Source organism: Rhinichthys klamathensis, unplaced genomic scaffold, assembly GCF_029890125.1.
Source record: "Rhinichthys klamathensis goyatoka isolate OS25496 unplaced genomic scaffold, OSU_Roscu_1.1 h1tg000165l_1, whole genome shotgun sequence".
In the NCBI taxonomy this organism is placed as follows: domain Eukaryota; kingdom Metazoa; phylum Chordata; class Actinopteri; order Cypriniformes; family Leuciscidae; genus Rhinichthys; species Rhinichthys klamathensis.
The window spans coordinates 1,940,230-1,965,817 of NW_026606697.1; the positions used below are offsets into that span (position 1 = coordinate 1,940,230).

At 36.4% G+C, this 25,588-nt stretch overlaps 1 protein-coding gene across 1 annotated transcript in view; it reads left to right on the forward strand.

Moving 5' to 3' along the window:
- Nucleotides 1-25,588, forward strand: part of igf1rb (insulin-like growth factor 1b receptor) — a 98,329-nt gene that overhangs the window by 58,457 nt on the left and 14,284 nt on the right. The window contains exons 3-16 of the mRNA XM_056259182.1: nt 8,295-8,598; nt 9,744-9,892; nt 9,972-10,116; nt 13,470-13,678; nt 13,787-13,913; nt 14,016-14,263; nt 15,704-15,871; nt 16,264-16,468; nt 20,575-20,855; nt 20,983-21,116; nt 24,588-24,753; nt 24,869-24,968; nt 25,177-25,247; nt 25,337-25,566. Of these exons, the coding sequence (XP_056115157.1) occupies nt 8,295-8,598; nt 9,744-9,892; nt 9,972-10,116; nt 13,470-13,678; nt 13,787-13,913; nt 14,016-14,263; nt 15,704-15,871; nt 16,264-16,468; nt 20,575-20,855; nt 20,983-21,116; nt 24,588-24,753; nt 24,869-24,968; nt 25,177-25,247; nt 25,337-25,566 (2,537 nt within the window). The remainder of the gene's footprint in view (nt 1-8,294; nt 8,599-9,743; nt 9,893-9,971; nt 10,117-13,469; nt 13,679-13,786; nt 13,914-14,015; nt 14,264-15,703; nt 15,872-16,263; nt 16,469-20,574; nt 20,856-20,982; nt 21,117-24,587; nt 24,754-24,868; nt 24,969-25,176; nt 25,248-25,336; nt 25,567-25,588) is intronic.

Here is a 25,588-nt window from a genome sequence, read left to right on the forward strand (position 1 = left end):
GATATTTGTTATAAAGAACATTTGTTATACATTTATTTAAAGTGAAACCAGTGAGAAATAAACTTTAGCACACATACGTCTTATTTGGCACGAATCTAAATGTGTGCGCTTTATGCATATTTTGTATGATTGAAGTTAATTGCATTAAGTCGCTTTGGATTATAAGTTGCAGCACATTTCGGTTAAAAAACATAAATGAAGATGCTTGTCAGTTTCCGACTTTAAGGCTATTAGTGCCATTGCAGTACAACAGTTTGAGGAAAAGTTGGTTTAGCTGTCAACTTGTTTATAGCTAGCCATCATAGATTGTAAAAAGAGATGGATGATGTGTCTCCACTTCCATTCCACTGTACGAAAATGAAGCCAAAATGTCCCAGAAACATTGCCATCTTGCGCTGATGACATCATTTGGAGGTAGAGTCTGCTCCGTAGTGATCGTTAGGTGAGGAATTCATATTACTATAAATGGGAGAAAGTGCAACTCGCAATATGTCTGAATAAGTCCCGCTTTCTAAATAAAAGAGCTAATTGCCAATTGGTAATTGTTGGTAAATAGTTGGTGTAATTCGATTTTTTTTTTTGGTGGCTCCCTTGACATGTCCCATTTATTTACACGTAGAGGGCGGGGTTTATGACCTATACTGCAGCCAGACCAGGGGGCGATCAAAATATTTTGCCTTCACTTTTCAGGACATGTGTGGGACACTTGCTAGCTACATATTTGAGCTGCATCCAGAATCGCATACTCGCATACTCAAGTAATTCACGACCATTGAAAAAATTGTGTAGTATGAATGTAATCCGGACGTACTACATTCGCCATGTTTTTATTAAATGTGTCCATCTTCACACTTCAGAGTCTCACCGGTAGTAGTAGGTCATCCGGGTACTTTTTGCCTACTCTTTTTATCAGAATTAGTGAACTCGGACATGCTTCTTTTGTCACATAATGTTTTCCGCCTACTGTATTGTAGGGAAGTATGCAATTTCGAATGCAGCCTTGGTTTAATGGCACAAATGTTTGAAGGGAACTCTATCGCCTCCTTGAGGATGACGGTTGGTTACTGCTTCACATTCGCATGCCTGATAAGGGTGCGTTTCTGACTTTAGACTGACTCTGAGACGCATCTCGATAGATTTGTTGGAGTAAAACTTGGGTTTCTGCTAAATCCCGCATTTTAAAGTATAACTGCACCTACACACATCAGCGACGTTCTCGAGGAAGGAACATAATTTCATCCTCCACAAATTTTCAGCACTACCACACATAAGACTAGATGTGACCTTGAGGGATTAGATTAGATGTCTTTGAGACTTAATAATACAGAAATATTCGTGAGAACTGGGAGCCATACATTCCTATTGCTCTCCATCCCACTGGGGGACGAAAGGAAGATTTCAGGGTGGATGTTGCACCTTATTCTTTGCACGTTATCTGCTGGTGTCCTCTCGCACACTCTCACTCTGATGGAGAGCGAGAGGGAACACACTGTGCCAGCGCATACAACCTGTTTTTCTCAGACATGCTGGTTTGTGGCAGCCAAGATCAGCGGGGATGAAAAGACCTCAGATGAACTTGGAGAGTTTCCTGAATTAATAAGGAAGAGGGGCTGAGGTGACGATGTTGACTAAAAATAAAAAAAGCCTGAGGCATCCTTTCTGTGCCTCGACTGTCAGCGCCACGATGCTGAATACAGGGACTCTCTGAGGGGGTCTTCTGTGAGAGCTGGCTTAATTTAACAGGGCTTGGCATTTCCACCCACCTTTAATAGTAATTCATTAAAGGAATAGTTCAGCCAAAAATGACAATTCCTCGTGTCGTTCCGAATGCCTTTTTTGGTCACCTAAGACGCCTAAAATATTGTTATTCCCTGAAAATCAGAAAGTATAACGTCAGTATAAAGTAAAAATTCATCACACAAAGTTATCACATGGCTTCAGACGTTGTAGGTGTATTACTTTTTATGGTGTTTCTTTTCAGTGTGAACATTGTGCTAAAAAATGTATGTGCCACTGTTGAATGAAATTCATACAGGTTTGCTTCGATGCAAGTATCTACATGATATGCAAATCTGAGGAATGCAACCAACCGTTTTTTTTTTCCAGCCTATTTTATTTTAGTTCAATTTATTTTCATTTTGTGCCCTGTATTTATTTAACAAATGTATTTTTTCCAAAAGCAATTATTGGAATCAGTTTAGTTATAACTATACAGATTTGGAATGACATGAGGAGTAAATTATGACAGAATTTATATTTTTGTCTGAACATTTAATGTCACGCATAAAGTACTGATAGGAATGGGCAAGAACAATTTTTTTTATGATTTATGAAACAAAGGTTTTGTGCAGCTTGTTCGTCTTCAGCATAATGTAACAAAACAATGTAGATTATGGTTTGGCCCGACAGGGTTAGACGGATGTTTGCGTTTCTGTGGTGAACGCAGTGTGGATGGCTTTAGCAGGGCTAGCTCAAAAAAAGGTTTAATTACAATAGTGTGGTTGCTATAAAAAGCTGTGAATCTTTGATCGGTTGTAATGTCAGCATTATTATTTGTTCTTGTGGAAATGATCTACTTTACAATGTCAATACGAAGTGCAAGCATTTAGGGGTGGTTTTGCTTCGATACAAGACATGCTATGTAAATGGGTTTGATTTGATTTAATTTTATATATTATAGACAAATAGAACTTATTTATTTAATTCGATTTTTTTTACTCTTTCTGATTTGTTTTGAAATGTTCCGGAAAACATTTATCGCGATCTGTTTAGTCATGTATTCCAATTTTCCTGTGAATATATACAAGCCATGTGTTGTTGACATGGAAAACTGCACAGCTGGCTGGTCCCACAACTGCAAATCAACTTTGTTGACCAGCATGGTAGGAAGGAATCACTGCTTGCTGAACGTCCCTGCAGCTGGATGCAAAGAAACTAATGCAAATGAACATATCAGTTCTCAGATTCAGACTGAGACAAACCCAGACCTAAACATTTTTTCTCCATTTCCAGTTACTAAAAACTAAAAATAATATGTTTTGGGGAACTTGTCTGTGACACTTATGTGGCGCCGTTGTATAAAATAAATGATACTTGTAGTTGTTAATTGTTCATATTTTAAATACAACATTTTGTTAAATGCTTTTCTCTGCAATTTTGTCATTTTTAATACTTAAGTCCTTACCTAAAATACTTCTCATTGCTTCAATTGATATTCCTCCAGCTATTAATAATCATAAAAAGGGAGAGAGAAAATATGAGTATAGGGCCCAGGTGTTCATATTGGATCTGTTGTTGTGTATGAAAACAGAAAGTAATCTGATAGTTGATCAGCTCCCGGATGGAGAGAGAACATCCAAGATTTCCTTAGCCAGGTGTTCATTATCATTCACCTGTAGCACACGAGGGGCATTCAGAATCCACACGGTCCAAGAGTCAGAATGTAGTCTTCATTGCTTTCTTCTATGCTACAGTAATGATGTTTTGAAACATTAAAAAGGGCTATTGACTATAGATTACAATTCAAAATGTATTTTTTAGTTTTTTTTAAAGGGATAATGTGCAGGAATTTCTCCCAGTGGTGAAATTGTATATTGCATTCAAACGAATTGTGCTCTCCAGCGCCTCGCTTTTTTAAATGCGTGTTGTATTTACGGTAGCCGTTATGTACCAAAAAGCTATGACAGGATGTCTTCTAATAGCACTTCGTCGAGCACATGGAAGCCTCCGTTGACCTACCCGTCTCATGTATTTAAAGATAGTAAATTCTTCATTTTACGAGGATAAGTCAGATAATTGGCAGAGGTATTTGTACACCATTAAGGACATATTTATGAATAAAAATATTGATTTTAGATAATAAAATGCCTAAAAAAGTACACATTGTCCCTTTAACCCTTTAAGTGTCACCCCCCTTTTTTTGAATATACATGAAAATGCACATTTCGAACTTAAATGGTTGTAATTCAAGAATGCTTTGGAATATAGACGTAAGATTGGTCTTGTTTTAAAGAAGACATTTGGCAGATTTTTGTAGAAGTGAAATAAATTAAGTGAAACAGAAAAAAAGTTATAGAAGTTTGAGTTTATGAAAATGTACAATGTAAAAAAATTAATTATTCATATTTTATATAAAATATATATTTTCAAAACCTGGGCGACTCTAAAACTGCAAAAAAATCAAAGCCAAAAATCTGAACAAGTTGTGTTTCAAATTTTAGGTTGATATCTCAAAAAATGAGCTTTCAGTAAGATTTTGTTTGGGCGCAGTACCAAACTTTTTCACTAGATGACAACCAGACTCCATTACTGCCCATATAAGGGCGCCACCATTTCCATATGTGTTTTGAGTGATATGAACCATTATTTCCACAATTTTCATACAATTTATGAAGTAGACATCCTATTCAGAAGTAATATGAGAAGTTTGGCAGATTTTGATATGATTTCAACCTCTAAGAAACATAAAAAGAACACGCATGTGCGTTTTAGCTTCCTGCCACATCATATAATTTTTTTCTTTGTATAAAAAAAAAAATTCAGACCTTTTTTTTTTAAATAATTGAATGGATGCTATCTTTTGAACTCTTGGCATGAAAACAAACTGAGGTTTCTACCCTTCTTTCATGATTTTTCATGTTCATCACTATTTCAAAATAAAGGTCTAAGAGTATGAAAATATTATTGTTGCAAATTGATAAATTACGGCTCCTCTGTATTTTATTTTGAAAATCAATCACCAAATATGGAAACTAGTAAGCTCGATTGTAAGCTTTCAAATGATATATAGTTTGTCAAGATTAGTTTAGGTTTAGTATAGGATATTACTGTTTTAAAAATGTAAAGGATTTGGGCCCACCGGTGGGCCCGTGACACTTAAATAAATACTTTTATTCAGCATGGATGCATCAAAAGTAGCTTTAAATACATTTGTATACATTTATATACCATTTTAAAGAAATTGGAACTGAAGACTGAGTAATGGCTTTTATTTAAATGTAATAATTTTCCAGTTTTTACTGTATTTTTGATCAAACAATTGGTCACATTAGCATAGCATCTTACCAACTTTTAAGTAAAAAAAAAAGACAAGCCCTTTATATTCTGCTTTCTTTCTAGTACAATAGGAATTAATGTCATTTCACATTTTCATTTCATATTTATGTACAATGTTGTGGTTTACTGGTAAAGAACTAATTTAGCAACTGAAACGCTGTAGGTTTGAGCCTATCAAAAAAAGAGCCAATCCATGAATGATCACATTGTGCCCTTGAGAATACGGCATCTTCGGTAATAATGTGCATCAAACAGTGTTAGCTATTCTATTTAAAGATGATTTCTGTGCCTAAACTTGTTGGTAAAGGATGTAGAAACGTCGTCTCTATCTTCCCTGACAAAGGCTCTTAGTCAAGGGTGTCTGGTTCTGGTTTGTTTTTTTCCGTGTTTAGACTAACAGAGATTCCAGCATGGTGGCCTTGTGAATGCTCCACCGTAAGTGTCATCAGCTGAAGACGGGATATCTTAGTCAGACTAAATTAGCTGGGTTGTCTTCGGTCTGAGCTGATGATGGCTAAAATGGTGCTTTGCAGGAACTGTATGCAAAACAGATTTTTGCATGATTTGTATGTTTTAACTATAGGTGTCCTAAACTGAACGGCTGCCTCGTTTGTCAAGAATTTGCTCTTTGAACACTGCTCGTGATGAACAATAACTCTCTCAGATACACATTAAACCTCAGGCTAGTGTTCTTTATACATTTCCACCAAAGCGTTATGATTTAACTCTTGTTTACTAGCCTCCTCCAGGACAACTGTTGCATGTAAATTACAGCTTGAATGTTTTTGTTTCCCTGTTTTTCTCTCCCTGTAAGGTTATCTGAATTCACACGCTCACACGGACCCTCCCTAAAAAACCATCAGACCTTTGCCCCTGTGGAAAGGCCAACATTTAAAAATGAAACCAAATAGCCTTTCTGTGGCTTTTGTGAGATGTGTACCCATAGTCATTTGTAAAGCGAGTTTCCTGCGTTCCAGGCTGTAGATAGAGTGAGCGTGTAAGGAAAGATCGGGCAGCTGAGTTTCTCTGTTCTAAATGTAGGCCATTCTTGTACTAAAGCTGGTGTTTTCCTTGCTGGTGCCCTGACCTGAATCAGTTTTTCCTCTCCCCTGTTACAATGCGCTCTTATTTAGAATGATAGCAGAGGACTCTGGTCGAATTATACATAGTCTCGGTGGGATGGAATATACGGACTGGATTCGTTTGTAAAGCGGGCCTGGAGTTAACAGTGAATGCATCGCCTGTATATGTATATATGAGAATAGGGGAAAAGAGAGATGACTACAGGAAAACACACTGTGACTGTGTGTCTTGCAAGATCACTTTTTTTTCCCCATTAAGTGGCAATATTTCCATCCTGAAATTATTTTTCTGGGGGGATTTATTAACTTTTATGTTGGATTTAGTGGTAACGCTTTAAAATAATGTATCAACATTAGTTAATGTATTAACTAACATGAACGAACAATGAGCAATACATTTGTTACTGTATTTATTCATCTTCGTTTATGTTAGTTAATAAAAATCCAGCTGTTCATTGTTTGTTCATGTTAGTTCACAGTGAATTAACTAATGTGAAGAAATACAACATTTGACTTTCAATATTGTGTATTAGTAAATGTTGAAATTAACATTTAAGATTAATAAATGCTGTAGAAGTATTGTTCATTCTTAGTTTATGCTAACTAATGAAACCTTAAAGTGTTACCAATTTAGTCTAGTTTATTTGGAAGGGTAATATTTTCCCTCTGTATTTTTTTCATGAACATTTATTAACAAATGTGATGAATTCTTTTTTCTTACCATTTATTTATTTTAGTTTAAAATCCCCAATATTTCTATATTTGCCCCCTGAAATTATTTTTCAGAGGCGTTTATTATCATTTTTTCCCCTAATATTTATTTATTCATTCCCCATGGAATCATCTTTTAATGTAAATTTTAGATTATTTTTGTCTTAATATTTAGTTAGTTATTAGACTAGTTACCAGATGCTCTGTATATTGGCTTCTAGATCATTTGCAGCCTCGGTTAGATTTTCAAACAAAACAAAAAATGATGAAAAATAAGACATTTAAATGAGAATCCATAGTTGACAACCAGTGTGCTTTCCAAAACTTCAGTTGAATCAATTAGCATTATTAAATGATTTCACAAGATAAACAATGTTGCATATAAAATGTATGTTGTTTATTTACTTTTTTTGCGTAACGTTTCCTTAACTTTTTTTTTTATTGTACTATTGTTAATGTGACTTTTTTTTTTGGGTAGTTTTGCCTCAAGTTAACACTGGATAATAGTGTAGTCTGTCTCAACATGCCAATGCGTTTAATGGTGATTTGGTCATTTGTTTTGATAGTTTAAGTAGTATTCTGGCAAAAGGAATACTTTGACTGTGATGAAGTATGTGCCTGTACTTGTTTGTGAACTGTACAGCATTGTATCCTTGAGGCTGTTTGCAGTAACCCTTATCAGTCAAGCTTGAAAGACAGTACGGAGGTCAAGAGGAAACAGACAGTAATGGAGAGAGGACGTGCGATCACATGTCCCTGACCCAGAGCTGCAAACCGCTTGGGCTTAAGCCAGGCTTTTAGCCTCACAGCCTGGTTATGAAATTAACTTTATTTGAGCTTGCATGACTTGACTTCCTGAATGTTGTAAACTAGTTCAAATAAGGTGAGGATCTGAAAGCAGTATGCAAAGCAGATGGGTCTAATTTTACCCATTACACTCTGTGTATCTCTTTTCTCATTTTTATTAGTCTTATGTGTATCTCACTGCAAAGAAAAACCATTTATAAAAATTATTTTAGACTATTTTTATATTTTCCAACCAAATTCTAGGTACTGTAATGCAAATGTATATTATTTCAAGGTGTTTTGTGTATTGTTTATTTTTACATTATGGTAGTATTTATTGTACCACTATCTGATTAATATTATACAATTTAATCACCGTTCTTACGTCATTACTCAAACATGATGATTTCTGTATGATAATGAGAACACTTGTTTTTTTTGTGGTCGAATGTGACATTTCTTTGTGAGAGTGACAATAATATCTAACAAAAGTAAATTATAAACACCTTCTGATATTATAATAGACTATGGAAAGGTTTATCTCTAATGTTGTAAAATCAAACTTAATGGTATGAGGGTGTTTTTAATTGAATGTAGTTTTCTTGACACAAACCCAGAAAATATTCATATCAACATTTTCCACCTTGCGTTCCCCTCCAGTTTGCCCGAAGATGTGTGGACAGCGGGCGTGTACTGATTTGGGCGAGTGCTGCCACCCCCAGTGTCTGGGCAGCTGCACCGTGCCCGACAACGACAGGGCCTGTGCCGCCTGCCAGCACTACTACTACGAGGGCAGCTGCGTGGAGGATTGTCCGCAGAACACGTACAAGTTTGAGGGCTGGCGTTGCATCACCATGGACTTCTGCTCCAAGGTCCACCTGCCTGATTATGACCGTTTCGTGATCCACGGAGGAGAGTGTATGTCTGACTGCCCACCCGGCTTCACGCGTGATGAGAACCGAAGGTACGATGACTTTCTGTGCATTCAACTTTTTATTTTGAAAGTGTGCATGTGATAAATGGTCATATTTATAGTGAAAATTAGTAAATCAGACTAAGCATATCTGTGATTTTGTGAATTTGTTTCTGTTTTTAGATTATATTTAAAAAAAAAATAAAAAATCAAATGTGTTCTGTTACATTTTAATGTCTTCGTTTGTTTTACTTTCCATATCATCATTCATAACGTATCATTATTTGATCTTTTTTTATTATTATTTTATTTGTATTATATAATCCTGTAAGTGTATAGTGCGTGTGGGGTCTGTAAAAAAAATATATATTATTAGGTTTTCTTTTTGTTTGGAAAGAAATTAATACTTTTATTCAACAAGGATGCATTCAATTGATCAAAAGTGACAGTAAAAATCTATAATGGCCCTTACAAATTTGATAATACTTTAATCTACCAGTAAGACTGTAGTGTTAAAATCCAATAAAGAATTCAGCAAATTTTTCCTCTCAATCAGTGCCTGAAAAACCTGACAAAAGTGTGCATTTGATAAATGGTTATATTTTTTGTGAAAATGAGTAAATCAAAGCATATCAGATCCTGTACACCTACAAAGCAATCAGACTAACCCAAACGACTATACAGATATATGGAGAAAGACGGTGCACTCGTATTACTATGAATGGGAGAAAGTGCAACACGCAATATGGCGGAATAAGTCCCGTCTTCTAAAGAAAATAGCCGTTAGCCGATTGGTAAAGTCATTGCGTCACTGCAGCTGCCATTAGAAGCTCCTGTTCCTATAGACATAGTCAGTCTTCTGCGACTCACGCTTAGGACTGCGCATTATGAGACAGTTGTTGTCAGATTTCATTGGTGATTTCAAATATGAATAGGAGCTGCACTTGCATGCCTTAGATGCGTTTCAAATATGGCCGCCGAGTGAAATGACTTGTCTTAAAGGGACATTGGTTAAACTCATTAATAACTGATTAACTCAGAACAAACCAATCATGTTCTTTTGTTGGAAAGATCGAAAAAATTTCAGTTGCATTCAAACTTTAGCCTTCAGTGAATTGAATGTCACGTGATAATGTGAAAGTCAGATATTTGGTTATCAGTATTGGTGACACATTTTGATCGTCCTTTTGTTCCAGTGTGTCTGGCAGCATGACCTGCACTGCCTGTAACGGCCTATGTGACAAGATCTGTGATGAAAAGGTCATTGACTCAGTGGACGCGGCTCAGTCCCTCAAGGGCTGCACCGTTATCAAAGGAAACCTGCATATCAAGATCCGCCGTGGCAGTGAGTATCTGCGGCTCGGCAGCTTCTGTTTCTGACTTTCCACCGCACTGCTCACCGACACTCTTTTCCATCTCTCTAGCCAACATCGCCTCGGAGTTGGAGAACTTCCTGGGACTCATCAAGACGGTGACGGGATACATCAGGATACGTTCATCACACACCCTGAGCTCGCTCTCCTTCCTCAAGAGCCTGAGATACATCCATGGAGAGGAACTCTGGGATGAGTAAGATGTTAATTTAACACTTTGCACCATGTCCTAACAGGCTTTGTCTGTCCCCACTTACAGTGGAACTTCGCCGTTTTTAAAACCGCGTAGTATGTCGGTAGTATATGTAAATGAACAATGTTTACTCATTCTCCGTGTTACCTGGACTGAGAAATTCACGTTTATTTGTCAGCAAAAGTCCGCATCATTTTGTATCCCCGCCCATGGACAGTCGGGTCGACAGAGGGTTATTAACAGAACAGTTATTGTACGGGTAGGTTCATCACTGAAAATTGTATCATGGTAAATGGACTGCATTTATATAGCACTTTCACAGACCCAATGGCCACCAAAGCGCTTTACATATTGCCTCACATTCACCCATTCACACACCGACGGCGGTGTCTGCCATGCAAGGCGCCATCCAGCTCGTCGGGAGCAGCTGGGGTTAGGTGTCTTGCTCACCTCGACACTTGGTTAGGTGGGACCGAGGATTGAACCACCAACCTTCCGGTTTGTAGACAACCTACATGAACCACTGAGCCACTTGCCGCCTTCTATCATACTATGCTTACTCTTTAAAGGGGTCACCTGATGCCCATTTTCCAAGTTGGTATGATTCTTTAGGGTCTTCATGTAACATTTGTAACATACTTTGGTTAAAATTCCTCAATTGTGTAAAACAACAACCACAATTGTTTTTTCCCTCCGCCTAAAACACTTGAAATGTTGACTACAAACAGAAGTTTCTAGTTTCTCTCCATATTTACGCCTTTAGCCTCTGCCTACAACGAACTGGATCCTCCACTGGAAACCGAAAGTAACTCACTCCCACTAATCATTTACTCTTTAAATTCTTGCACCTGGGAACAATACAAGTAAACACCATTATGACTAAGAGTTTGCTAAGAAGTATTTCCTATTAAAGCTAGGCAGTATTTGACTCTGGTCAAGTGTATCCATAGAACACTGGTGGGAGTGGCCTTGGACAGCAACAGTTTTCTCTAGTCTGGTAGCATTGATTTCATTTTTCTTTTCACCTTTTTACTGTATAGGCAGCCAAGTTTTATTGAAAGCCCGTTATTCCAGCGGTAAAGTACCTCTTTAATGCAAATCAATGCTCAAAATGGGGGAAATCACAGCAGAAGATATATAGTATTTAATGAATAGTAATGATGGTAGGATAGTGGACCAATGAGATTTTATGTTGGGTGGGGCTACTCAGTGCAACACTACATCGTCATTTAAAAAAATAACAAGTTATCAAACATTTGACATTCAAAAGCAGGAGTTAGGCTAGGCGTTGTTGGTTTATAAGGGTTCCATACGGAATTAGACTGAATGGGTCCCGTGCGTCATAGAAGAAATGTGTAATTTAATTCAATCCCTGTTTGTTTACTGTTATCCCATTTTCAAAACAGATCAACGCATCCCTCTCTGTGCAAAATTGTTACGAAAGACTAAATTGAGCTCTGGGAACGCTTTTAGAGACAAAAACAAACAAACAAGCCCTCCATCCACATTTAACATTTACAAGTCTGTTCCTTTAACATTCCCTTAAACATGCATCATCAAGCAAACGTCAGAACAGTACTATATCTGTTTGATAAATGCAGCAAATAGAGCATTTGTATTATATTGACTTGACTAATAAATATAAGCATGTCAGTGTGCCACTTGCAAAAGTGGCAAAACATGCGTCAGACTAAAGCTTTCAAGTGCGCTGTAGGGTCAAGGGAAACGCTTGCTTTTAATGCACATGAAGTGCTTACATTCCAAACGCAGCTTTTACTGAAGCTGTTTATCTTTTATGATCATTTGCGTCAATTCTGGTGAATCATCAGCTTATATGTCCTATAAAGTAATGGCAACATACACACAGAGTTTGGGTGTTTATAACAGTGATTTTCATCTGATTTCACTCCGCAATGTTTGCATTTTTCTTTAAATATACATTGTGTGTGTGTATAACCAGCCTAGTTGTTAATAAAAAGATGGAGGTATGTGTATTGACTAATAATTCACAAGTTTTGACAACATTTTGTCTCTTGGCACCGTAGTTTTATACACCAACCTTGTGGTTAATGAGTAAACGGTTTCAGTCCAGAGAAAACGCACTGTTTCAAAGGACAGCGTTTCCACAATCATGAAAAAGCTGAAAAAATCAGGGAAAATGGAAATTGTGATTTCTAGTACTGGAAAAGCCATGAAATAATCTAAAATCTTCTTTAGTAAAACACAAAATTGTTTTTCAATCTGTTTCTAGTGCTCCGCTCTAAAATATTTCATAAGCTAGAAATAGCTTTGTGTAAGTACAATCCATAAAATGATTGTGTGTTTTTTTGTCTTCTATTCGTTTATTATTTCTAACGATAATGGAAAAACTGGAAATATCAGGGAATTTGGAAATTGTGATTATTAGGTCTGGAAAAGTCATGAAAATAATCTTTAAAAAATTATATAGTAAAATTTTCTAGTTATTTAAAATGTAATCTGTTTCTGTTGCTCAGCTCTAAAATATTTCATATACTAGAAATTGCTTTGTTGCAAGTATCATCTATATAAAGTGATTTTTTAAATTTATTTTTTTGTTAAAGGGATAGTTCACCCCAAAATAAAAAATATCCCATTGAAAGTTAAAAAGCTTATAGTTTAATAGAGATTGAATTTACACAAAGCACTTTCTAACCTATTAAAGCTGAGCAATAAAATCGTGGAAATTTCATTTAAAATGTATTAGTAACCACTGGAAACCCTGAAACAACCATCTTAATTTAGCATCTCTGTTGTCAGATGATAATACTCCTCCAGTCACTAATACTGTATTTAGTTGAAAATTTGCTAAAATCGAATTAGTTAAACTGTTGATATTTTCCTTGTTATTGCTGCATGTTGATAAAAAGTGTAGCTATGATTGTCACTATATCAATTGAGTTTTGGGCACACACAACATTAGTCCTGCATTTAAAGGGATAGTTCACCCAAAAATGAAAATTCTGTCATCACTTACCCTCAAGTTGTTCCAAACCTGTATGAGTTTCTTTCTTCTGTTGAACACAAAAGTAGATATTTTAAAGAATGTTGCTAATCAAACAGTTGATGGTTAAAAAATAAATAAATACAATGGAAGTCCATGGCTACCGTCAACTGTCTGGTTACCAACATTCTTCAAAATATCTACGTTTGTGTTCAACAGAAGAAAGAAACTCATACGGGTTTGGAACAACTTGAAGGGGTGAACTAACCCTTTAAATTTATTGCACTCCCAAAACAGTACAGTGTGTAGGTAGCGTACTGTATCCAGATGAAGCATATTTTATTGATTTACCTGTATTGTCACTTATTCATTGTTATTGTGATGTTGTCTTCAGCGCGTATGCCTTTGCTGCTTTGGATAACCAGCATCTCCAAATTCTGTGGGACTGGTCCCAGCACAATCTCACAATAAATGCTGGAAAACTGTACTTCCGCCTGAACCCCAAACTCTGCATGTCCGAGATCCGCAAAATGTGGGCAAAAACAGGAATTAAGGAGAAGTTTTTGGAAGGAGATTTCCGCAACAATGGAGACCGTGCAAGCTGTAAATATGAATTGTTCTCAATTGATAGAATTTAAAATGCATTTAAACTCTATATGCATATTCAATTTCCATTTTTATATGAGTGAATTCTGTTTGTTTTTTCCTCAGGTGGGAGTAAAATTCTTAAGTTCTTATCGAATAGCACGAGGAGTAATAGAATCGAGTTGACATGGGAACTTTTTCGACCGCCAGATTCCAGAGACCTCATCAGTTTTATTGTGTACTACAAAGAAACGTAAGTCTTGTGGACATTTTATTCAGATATTTTGAGCAGCCTTTCTCAATACCATTAAAATGTTTAAGCAGCTTTGTAAATATCCGTTATGTTCTCTTTTAGGCCTTTCCAGAACATTACAGAGTTTGATGGTCAGGACGGTTGCGGATCAGACAGCTGGAACATGGTTGACGTGGACTTACCGCAGGACCAAACCCAAAATCCTGGTGTTACCCTGTCCATGCTGAAGCCTTGGACTCAGTATGCCATCTTTGTTAAAGCTGTAACGCTAGTTGTGGAGGACAGGGACAAGGACAGACAGCATCTTGGGGCGAAGACTGAAGTGGTGTATGTTTGGACTAAACCATCAGGTAATGATCTAGATTCAGGTCAATCATACATTTAATTCATGTCGAGTCATTTTTTCCCCACAGAAATCAGTACCCTTATCCCATTTTTTGTTGAAATATCAAAACATCCTTTAAAAAAGATTTATTACCTGATTAAGTTGCTGCGCGACTAACATTCTTCCTAGTGTTATTTCTCTTTTTGTAACAGCAAGTTTTTTTTAGGGCCGCGACATATCAAGCCACACACCTTTTTGAATGACGAATATAGACTATTGATACCTGCTGGGATAGACAGTTGTTTCCTTACACTGTAGTCTTTCTGGTGCATTCAAGTGCAGCTTTTTGGCCCAGATTCAGCCGACGCAAGGCAACAACACAAATCGGCTTTTGTCGCTGCTAGTCGGCTTGGTGTGTCACAGCCTTTAGGAGCACACTAGCTTTTAGGCTCAGACCTAACAGACATAGAGTACAAGCGAAGCCACAAATCTCTCATTTTGATTATTTAAGTAAGGGTGTTTGCTCTGACGATTTGATTATGATTATTTGGAATGTGACATTTTGGCTTAATTTGATTATTTTGGTATGATTCGCTAAAATTAATGTTGAAGATACAAATATAGATATGTGGTTTTATGAGTGTAAAAAGGGGTAAGTATATTGTGGAAATTTGGAAATAATTTTGGCATTTTTTGTTACTTTGTTTTATTTTTTTACTTAAAACAAGTGAAAGATATGTTAATAGACTTGCAAATACTATAAAAGACTTATACAGTACTACATATATCTCAATCTCTATATATATACACTACTATTTAAATGTTTGGGGTCAGTAAGATTTTTTTTCTTACAATAAAAAAAAAAAAAAACTTTTATTAAGCAGTTAAACTTTAATTTGATTCATTGTATTAAATTATTAAAGTTAAGACTTTTAAATTGTTCAAAAAATCTATTTCAAATAAATGCTGTTCTTTTGAACACTAATCAAAGAATCCTGAAAAAAGAATTGTACATAACTGTTTTCAAGATTGATAATAATAATAAACATTTCTAGAGCAGCAAATCAGCATATTAGAATGATGTCTGAAGGATCATGTGACACTGAAGACTGGAGTAATGATGCTTGAAAATTCAGCGTTGCATCACAGGAATAAATTACATTTTAAAATATATTTATGAAATCGTACAGAGCCCAAACTTTTGAATGATACTATGCAGTTTTGCTTTTTAAGTAATTTTTTTAAAGAACATTTCAATACTTTAGATGCTGATTAGGAATAGGATTTTTAGCAGTGTCAACTTATTCCATGCAGAGTGTGGCGGCTTAGTGGTTTAAAATCTAGTAACTCAATGGTTGTGTGCTCAACCCCCAGAAGGGATGATTCTTGACTTTCCATGGGTTGCACCAAGGGGATTTACTCTGAAGTCAACATTTGTTTGCTAAATAAATGTTTTATTTTCCAGCACCCTCAATGCCTGTAGACATTCGTGCGTACTCTAACTCTTCATCAAAGCTGGTGGTGCGGTGGTCTCCACCTGTGACCCCCAATGGAAACAACACCTACTACCTGCTCCGCTGGAAGCAGCAGGGCGAGGACCATGAGCTCTACCAGCACAACTACTGCTCCAAAGGTCTGGTCTGAATTACACACTCCAACTGAGCACCATTTTCCCCAACAGCAATTCAAACTTTTAACCATGAAACAGATAAACATATTATTGAGAACATCTGAAGCATCCAGTGTCGGCGCATCTAAAGTAACTAGATCAAATTCTATTTGAAAACTCTCCAAAATGTATGAAGCTTTGTCATAATAAAATAATGTGCAGCATATTCAAACCATTCAACGCAGTCTGTATATTGTTAGTGCTGCTCTTTAAGCCTACTATTACTCATACTTTAGTTTAATTTGTTTTCTTTCTTGCTTTTCTGTGGTGCTTTCAGAATTTACATTTTGAGCATATTGAAATGATACCAGATCACTGCAGGAAAAATGTAACCATGTTTATGTTCTTCCTGACAGAACTGAAGATCCCCGTCAGGATTTCAGCCACGGGTTTGACAGAAACCGAAGACACCAAACCCACCAATCCTGAAACAGGGGGGAGGGACAAAGTCCCCTGTTGTCCGTGCCCTAAAACAGAGAAGGATCTGAAGCAAATCGAGGACGATATCTACTACCGCAAAGCCTTCGAGAATTTCCTTCATAACGCCATATTCACCCCCAGGTAAACCCAGGAGTTTGATCACATGATTGTTACTTTCTCCAGAAATAGTACTTCAAATAGTACTATAGTTATTTATTTCAATAATTTGAGTTATTTCATTATAATTCATTTTTTAATACTTTTTTTTAGTAATTTTCATTAGAATTTTCAACTGATTATCAGCCAGAATTTTCAACTTACGATCATAATCGCCGTACCGGTCAAACTCTATTGTAAATGTCACTTTTTATCAATTTAATGTGTCCTTGCTGAATAAAAGTATTAATACTGATCATAAAATACCACTTTTATGGTACTTTTATTTAGCTAAAAATTGTATTTTAACAGAAAAGGATTAAAAAGAGTCTCCTTTTGTATTTTTCATGCTTCTTATTTGGTATGACAAAAGCATTAACTAATGCTTAAATTGACAAGAACTTCAAAGTTAATGTCAGAGTCGAAGCCTCGGAAAACATGTGACTTCATCCTCGTTCAAGTTTTGATGCGTCAGCCAGTCCAAAACATCCATTTAACTTCAAATTAAAACCTTTAATAGTAAATAAATCCATGTTGACCTTTTGTGATCTCAAAGATGAAGATTGAAAGGGACTGTTGATGTCTCTGGATGTTAGCATTTGTAATGGCTCTTTGTTTCTCGTCTGAGAGGTTGTTTTGGAACATTTTCAGCGTTCCCTTAGTAATTGTTTCCCTCCGGCGCTGGTGTTGGTAATTGTGTGGTACGGGCTCTTGAGTCTGGATCCAAATAACACGGGAGACCATGCAAAGCTAATGTAAATGACTATGTAAGCCTCGTTTTCTCTCTGATCTCAAAGGTGTAACGCATTAAGTGTTCTGTGCTAAAACGAGGACCGACATCTGTATCCTATTATCATCCATCATCGGGCTGGGCGGCGCATGTGTCCTGCCGAGCGTGCCAAAATCGCTGTATACCTGAGCAGACTTGTATTGAAATCAATGTATTTTTGAATTCAAGTTTCAGGCGGTGCAGGACATCAAAATGGCATTGATTCTCCATCCTGGCCTGCGTGATTCAGGGCTGGATTATCCTGCTCGGTCTGATCCGGGGTTTTTTTTTTTTTTTCTGCGTGTTTGTCATTGCTTGGCTGTCGACGAAAGCAACGGTGCCAGAACTATGTCAGGCAGCTGAGAAGTATGTCTGTACCCGGGCCAGCACAACCTGTTTTTATTGAAAACCGAGATATTGAGGGAAGTGCCTCGAGTTCCCTCGAAGTTCAGGATTTGGAGAGAGCCAGAGGAAGGGGGAACGAGAAGGAGAGGAAATCATATCCATTCAGTTTGCCATTCCCCCCCTCAAACCGCTCTGCTGCCAGGAAATGCACAGTAATTCCATCTGGAATACCAATGAAATAAAGGGAAGTTCCCCTCCAGCCGGAGAGCACACAGATCAATGAATGCCGCTCTGCACGGAGGGAGCTACAGAAAGAAGATTGAGAGAGAATGAAAAAGCTGTTTCAGGGGCATGTGGGAACAGAAGGGGCAGAGATTACGAGGGAAAGTCGCTGGTTTAGAGATGGGGCATGTTCAGAATGGCATACTAACTAACATACTACTCTTATTATTTTTAGTGGTACTTACTAAAATGGTGTGTGGTCATATTAAGGTTGAGGGGTTTTATTTGATACCTCAAACCATGTGGATTTTTAAATTATTTGGCATTGCTATATTTATTTATTTATTGCTTGAGACAATAAAAAATAAGTGGTTTTTGCATAATATCCATTCCATCATTAAAGTAACTACCGTTTACATGTTGTTGGTTTTTTTTTGGAAAGAAATTCATAATTTATCCATCAAGGATGCATTATATTGATCAGTAGTGACAGTATTTAAAAATAAATATATTTACTGTTTACTAATAAATGCTTTTCTTTTGTACTTTCTTGAGCAAATCAGCATCGCAGAATGATTTCTGAAGGATCATGTGACACTGAAGACTGGAGTAATGATGCTGAAAATTTGCATCAGGAATAAATTACATTTTTAAAATATATTCTGAAAGAAAAAAGTTATTTTAAATTGTAATAAAATTTCACAATATTACTGTATATTTGATCAGATGAATACAGCTTTGGTGAGCATAAGAGACTTATTTAGAAAAGAAAAAAAAATAGTTGTAGCGAGACCAAAATATTTGAATGGTACATATCAATTAAATGTGTTAATTAATGGAGGGAGTTACGTCATGTGACAAGGTTTTTTTGTTTGTTTGTTTTTTTCAATGGAACATTTGCTTTATTTTAAATGTGAAGACAACAGTGTTTTTACTGACTATTTTTATACACATGATCGCATCCTGCTACTAATAACCATTTGAGCGGCACATTTCAGCATGGACGGACTATGAACATGTACTGTAAACTATAATGCATGCTTTACTCTTTTGAAAGAGAATGTTGACTTTGCAAAAACTAAATTATTGCTTCTTTCGATGCAGAAACCTTGACGGACCTTATAAGTGAACCTCAGGGAAAAATACAGTTACAAATACTATGTAGTGTATGCAGCTTATATACTAATATGTACAGTACTGTTAATTTTCTAAATGTTTTTTAAAGAAGTCTCTTTTGCTCACCAACCAAGGCTGAATTTATTTGTTCAAAAATACAGAAGAAGCTGTAATATTGTGAAAACTTTCCAATTTAAAGTAACAGTTTTTTATTTGAATATATTTTAAAATATAATTTATTCTTGTGACGGCAAAGCTGAATTTTCAGTATCATTACTTCAGTGTCACATGATCCTTCAGAAATCATTCTAATACGCTAATTTAATGATTTCTTATTATCAATGTTGAAAACAGTTAAAAATAAGTATTTTTTTAACATTATGAATGTATTTACTGTCACTAAAAAAAAACCTCACTGACAGATTGCATTATGCAATATAGGATAGGCCAGCGATTAGACAAGACGGGGCTTGGGCCAGAATATCCCGTGTGCATCAGATACAGACAGAGATGTATAGCTTCATATCACGTCTCTCTGGCCACATGCTCTGTCAAATTCAACCCATCTGTGGTGCTAGGATGTGTGTTTCTAGCAGGCAGAGGAAGGACTTGCAACTTGTAGAGAGTTGAGTGAGAAACTGCTCCAGTGTGTGAGTGTTAGCAGGCCGAGGAATGGAGACCAGCTGTGGTGTGTGTGAGTGTGTGTGAAAGGATTCAGGGGGGATGGAGTCGTTGCCAGATCATCTGAGGACAGAAAACGTGATTGCTTTGGCATGGACGAGAGTAACTTGCTCATGTGGTTGTTACCCCACACGTTCACAAATGGGGTTAAAAATGGTCTCCTCAGTAATCAGTATTGAGGAAAAAGCTTCTCTTGAAGTGTCAAGCACAATTTTTTTTAACTTAATCTACTAGTAATCTACTAATCAACTAATTCAGTCATTGTTTTATTGTAGGTTCTATAACAGTTTTTTCTAATTTAGTTAGTCATCATTTGTTGACCAGAAAAGGGTTTTATAATGTAAGGAGAGATCGTGACAAATAATTAAAACCAATATTAATTCTAAGTGGTGATTGTTTAAATGGAAATGTATTTTATACTATGTGCTTTTTATTGTGTGTGAGTTAACTCCATTCCCCTACTCTATATAGTATATCTGTGTTAAAAGTACATTTTTATACAAGATAAAAATGTAAGGTAGATTAATTATAATATTAATTAAATACATAAATATTGACTTGTTTGTCAGTTTGCAAAACAAATAAACACATTATACAGTACATAAAGATACTGTACATATAAATTCACTTACATAGTAATTACACTGTAATTAATATTAAAACAAATACGGTTTCAAAAGTATAACCACAAAACTTAAACATTTTACTTGACCTCTTTTACCAGACATAATACTTGAATTTATTCTGCCTAAAAGACGAATTTGGACAACTTTTCAGCTCAAACGGCACATTTTATTGTATATGAAATAACGGAGGTGTTAACAGAGCTCAATTGTGCAGATAATTTTTAAAATAAATGAACATTTCTATAAAAGTTGTAAAATATCAGTTTCTGCACCACCAGATGTTGCGCTAGTTTTACTGTTTCCTCCAATATATCTCATCTTTCTCGTTCCAGACCTCCCGACAGGCGAAAGCGAGATCTGTTTGGCGTGGCCAATGCGACTTCCATCCACTCTCTGCTGTCGGGAAACTGGAACCTGACTGAAGGAAACTTCTCAGATGATGAGCCGCCTAGACGGGCATTTTCTTTTCTGGAGAGGAAGGTGAAGGAGCGAACTGCTGACATCAGTGGCCTGCAGCCCTTTACCGTTTACCGCATCGACGTGCACGCCTGCAACGAAGAGGTCCGACACTGCAGCGCGGCCGCCTTTGTCTTTTCCCGCACCAAACCAGCAGGTAAGATCAGGACATGTACATGGAATTGGTGGTGAAGCCACCAATATTGAATTTACCAATTCATTTTTGAATTGGTATATTCAAAAATATCAATGAGCAACCTTTTGGTTTCTTCGTTTTCTTGTAGAAAGAGCCGATGACATTCCTGGCTCAGTGAGCTGGGAAGCTCTGGAGGATTCGGTGTTCCTGAAGTGGCCTGAACCGCATAAACCCAACGGCCTGATCCTGCTGTATGAGATTCAGTATCGTCTTGGGACAGAGGTGCCTGTTGCATTTTCACCACCAAATCAGTGCCATGTGTTTAAGCAAGGTGTTATAAAATCTCCAACAAAATTGATTTATTGACTCAAAAATGCTGTTACATTTAAGTCTCTCAAAAAATGTCAATAATATTATGAAACAAACTAGTACTTAAATGACTTCATTAAAAATCTGCTTTAAGTAGTTTGGCACATTATTATAATAAATATTTTTTTTTTTAAAAAGCCTTATAATCAGTTACATTTTACCACATTGTTGATATTACTTATTTAATGCCCCACCACACCTATATATATATATGAAATATGACATTATTCAACCCCCATTGCAAATCAGATTTATTGGCAAAATTTACAGACTTTCAGTTGTTTGCAATGAAAAAAATCAAACAAAAGTAATTGAAATAGCTCAGCACAACAAATCTTTCAAGTGGTTTCCCCAAGTTCAACTGAAAATGCAACTTTTAAATACTTCTGCATATTCCGCTAGAAAAAAATGGTGCCGGTCAAAGTGACCGGCAGAGGTTTCGTTTAACGGACATTTTGATGATATGCCGGTCAAATATCGCCTCTTAATTAGTCAAGTTAAGGAAAACTGGAGGCAGGCTATGTAACTTAAAAAATGACATAATCAGGCTGTATAGAATGCAACATGTTATTATTAGCCTAACTTTCAAATAGACGGAAAAAAACATGAAAGTCCGATTGGCGTCAATCAACACCAATTGTTTTTTACTATGGTTTCACACACATTCACTTTTTGAAACATTGAGGCACGGATGTACCTAATACAAATAAATAAAACATCTCCAGTTAACTAGCAGATCATTCATTTAGTTCGCTATTAAATAAGAGATCTAGCGCTAAAATCAGTTGTTTTTGAAATCAAGCTTGGCGCTCGTGTCCGCTGCTATCAGTTGCATGGACGACGCGTTGCGCGGGTTGCGCAATCTTCACTCGGACGTGCGTTTCAATCTATCGCCGTTGCGCACAGGCGAATAGAGCAGCACACAATATATACAAAACGAAATAAACTTTAAAGAAAGGCTTTCTACAAAACAAAACTTAATAAGTGGTCAAAATCTGACCCATTCCAAATGTTTTCCGATATGGTCATCTTATGATCCTATCTTACTCAACTCATGCGGTTCTCTTTTCATATAATCAACATAGATGTAATAAAAAAATAATAACATTATATTATTTATAAATATGAAACGTATGTTTAAGTTTTTTAACTTATAATAAGCGTCACACCGCTCCGCTTTGCTCACATGCTCTGGTGTGTAGCCATGTGTGCGTGCATGTGGTGGAGATGGGTGCGATTTTCGAATAATAATCAACCCAGCGATCTTCGAATATTATTTTTGCTTGAAAATTTCGTTTTGTATAAATTGTATCTTAATTTTAATCAATGTTTCATCAACAAATTTGCCTGGATCAGTAAATAAGAAGCAAATATAGTGGGCAATATAATCAGGACGGAGTCGCCGGGGCGTACACACTTCTCTCTAGAGGCGCGTTCACTACTGCGAAGATGGCGAATCTGCATCGTCAACTTTATCAATTTATCAATAATTCAAATGTTTCATGCATAGGCCTAATCATTACTTTCGCCGGTTTTGTGGCAAGCTTTATTTCAGGTGTTGCGTGATATATCTGCGCCCAAGTATCAGTGCTTCCTTTAAGGCTAGCCTGCCTGGGCCTGGCCATATCTGAAACGTCTCACTCAATCGTTCGTTATTTAGGTCTATATTACAGCCGTTTTAGGCGTGCGCTTTATTTGAAATGCAGCATGCGATGTTGTTTAATATAACTTTCAAACGGTAGAGGCTGTTCCTTTATAACATAGCCATAAGTCGGTGGATTTTTGCTTGATACATTTTAGGCTTATTTTCAAATAAATTCATATTGTGTTAGGGGGGCGGGATTATTACGCAATTTTAATCGGACAATTTGACCGGAGAAAATCCGGTAATTACCGGACAACGGAAACCCTGATATGTATATACTGTATAATATAGTATAACAATATGCTGTCAATTGATTACAAAAAATTAACTAATTAATCTGACATATCTCTGTAATTAATCACAATTAATCGCTCCTAACTATAATATTTGATACATTTTTTCCACATTCAATCTTAGTTTAATGGCATCTTTTTTAAGTAGTATGAATGAAGACCAGAATCAACAATAATGCTACTGATTTCTTTATTTAAGTGGCTTTTTTCTCAATTTCTGTTTCTTATGAAATGAGTATCAATATTTTTATGTGAGGATAGATCAACATCAGTATCATATTTAGTATTTAGACAATCATGATACTGATCAAAAATGTGCACATCATGCCTCCCTAAGAGAAGCACACATGGGGTCTCATTCATGAAACACGAGCAGAACGATTTTTTGTGTAAATCGTGTGTAAAGTGGTTCTGGCGTAAATTTTCGGATTCATTAAAATGTTCGTATTTTCCAAATGTTAGTTGGTACACAAGAAATCTACACCTGCTCCCAGCCACGCGTAAATAGTGCGCTTAACACCCGAACGTTTTGCTCATTAATAAGGCTGCATTTTAATTCACCTTAATCGGGTACATATTTGCACAGCATTTTGAAAAAATATTATATATAGTAATTACATACGGTTTTTCTTATTATGAGAGCCAGTAATAGCATCTGCGATGGTGGTCCTTCTCCAGTTTGAATACTATTTTTCCGAAGTGAACTAATTCGTTTTTTGCTCTCAAGCTTAATGTCGAACCATTTTCTTCTCACTTCTGGGAGTGTTCGATTAACAGATGAAACTCCATTAACTGCATCTGTAATATGCTGCCAAGCTTCCTTTTTTTAGGACCTGATACGCCACTATGTACGCTTGAAAATAAAATGTGGCGTTTTAAATGAACTTCTGATAATAAAACTTCAATTTCTGCATCTGAGAATTTTTTTTTTTCATTCGCATTCATGTCATAATATGATGCCCATATATAGTTGTCAGTCGGATTTAATGGGCGGGATTTATGGTAATTGAGAATGAACGTGCACGCGCATCCCATTTACGACTGATTGGAATTCATTAACACACACACACATTTCACTATCACATCTGACTTTTATGAAGTATTTGTGAATCAGGAGAAGAGTTTTCGGGAAGGTCTCTTTACGCGCAAATCACTCGCATATTTACTCGTATATTTACGAATGTTTCATGAATGAGACCCATGGAGTTGAATTATTATAGTTACTGAATAATATTTTTATTTAGAATAATATATTTAACAATATATTTATAATAAGTTTACTTAAATAAATGAATAAACCTGCATACAAAAAATAGCACCTTAGCACTGACCCAGCTAGGGTTTTCCCCCCCTGCATTTTTGCAAAAATTGTTAACTAATTTATCAACTATTGATTTATGTGTTGATCTTTTTTTTTCTTTTCTTTTTCTTTTTTCCTCCTTACAGCCTGAGAAGCATGAGTGTGTATCCCGTCAACACTACAGGGAGCACAAAGGGGTAAAACTCTCCAATTTGGGACCTGGGAACTATTCTGCCCGTGTGCGTGCTACGTCTCTCGCCGGAAACGGGTCGTGGACTCAACCCATAGCTTTCTATGTGATTCAGGTTGAACGTAGGTTAACCATGATTTTCATCACTTTCAATTGCAAAAGTATGAGAATTAAAAAAAAAAAATGTTGACACGTTATTGAGTTCTGACTCTCTTTTTTTTTTCTTGCACACTCAAGAAACACATTATGAACACTTCCTGTACTTCATGATTATCCCGATCATCCTGATTTTCGCCGCCTTCGCTGCAGTGGCTTTCATCTTGGTGAACAAGAAACGGTATCAGTTTTAACGCATCTACACTCTACAAATTCTCATAATTGATTTTAACAACATAGGCCCCTCTGGATGAAATGTACCTATCTGAGAAGTCCAGATTCTGTAATATATTTATAAAAAAAGTGATTATATAGAAATGTTTCCCACTTGTTCTCTATTACATGCTGAGTGCTATTTTTGCTAAATAAGTGCTTTCTGGAATCCACAGAAACAATGACAGGCTTGGAAATGGAGTCCTTTACGCATCCGTTAACCCAGAATATTTCAGCGCAGCAGAGAGTGAGTATTCAATCAAGGGCAGGATCAAATAATTTTTGTAAATATGCAGTATAATTGTGACTAACTTCTATTGTAATTTACGCTTGCAGTGTATGTGCCGGATGAATGGGAAGTGGAGCGAGAGAAAATCACCATGTGCCGAGAGCTTGGACAAGGATCTTTTGGTATGGTGTACGAGGGCATCGCGAAAGGTGTTGTCAAAGATGAGCCAGAAATCAGGGTGGCCATCAAAACCGTCAACGAATCGGCTAGCTTGCATGAACGCATTGAGTTCCTTAATGAAGCCTCAGTGATGAAGGAGTTCAATTGTCACCATGTGGTTAGTCAAAGAACTCGTGACA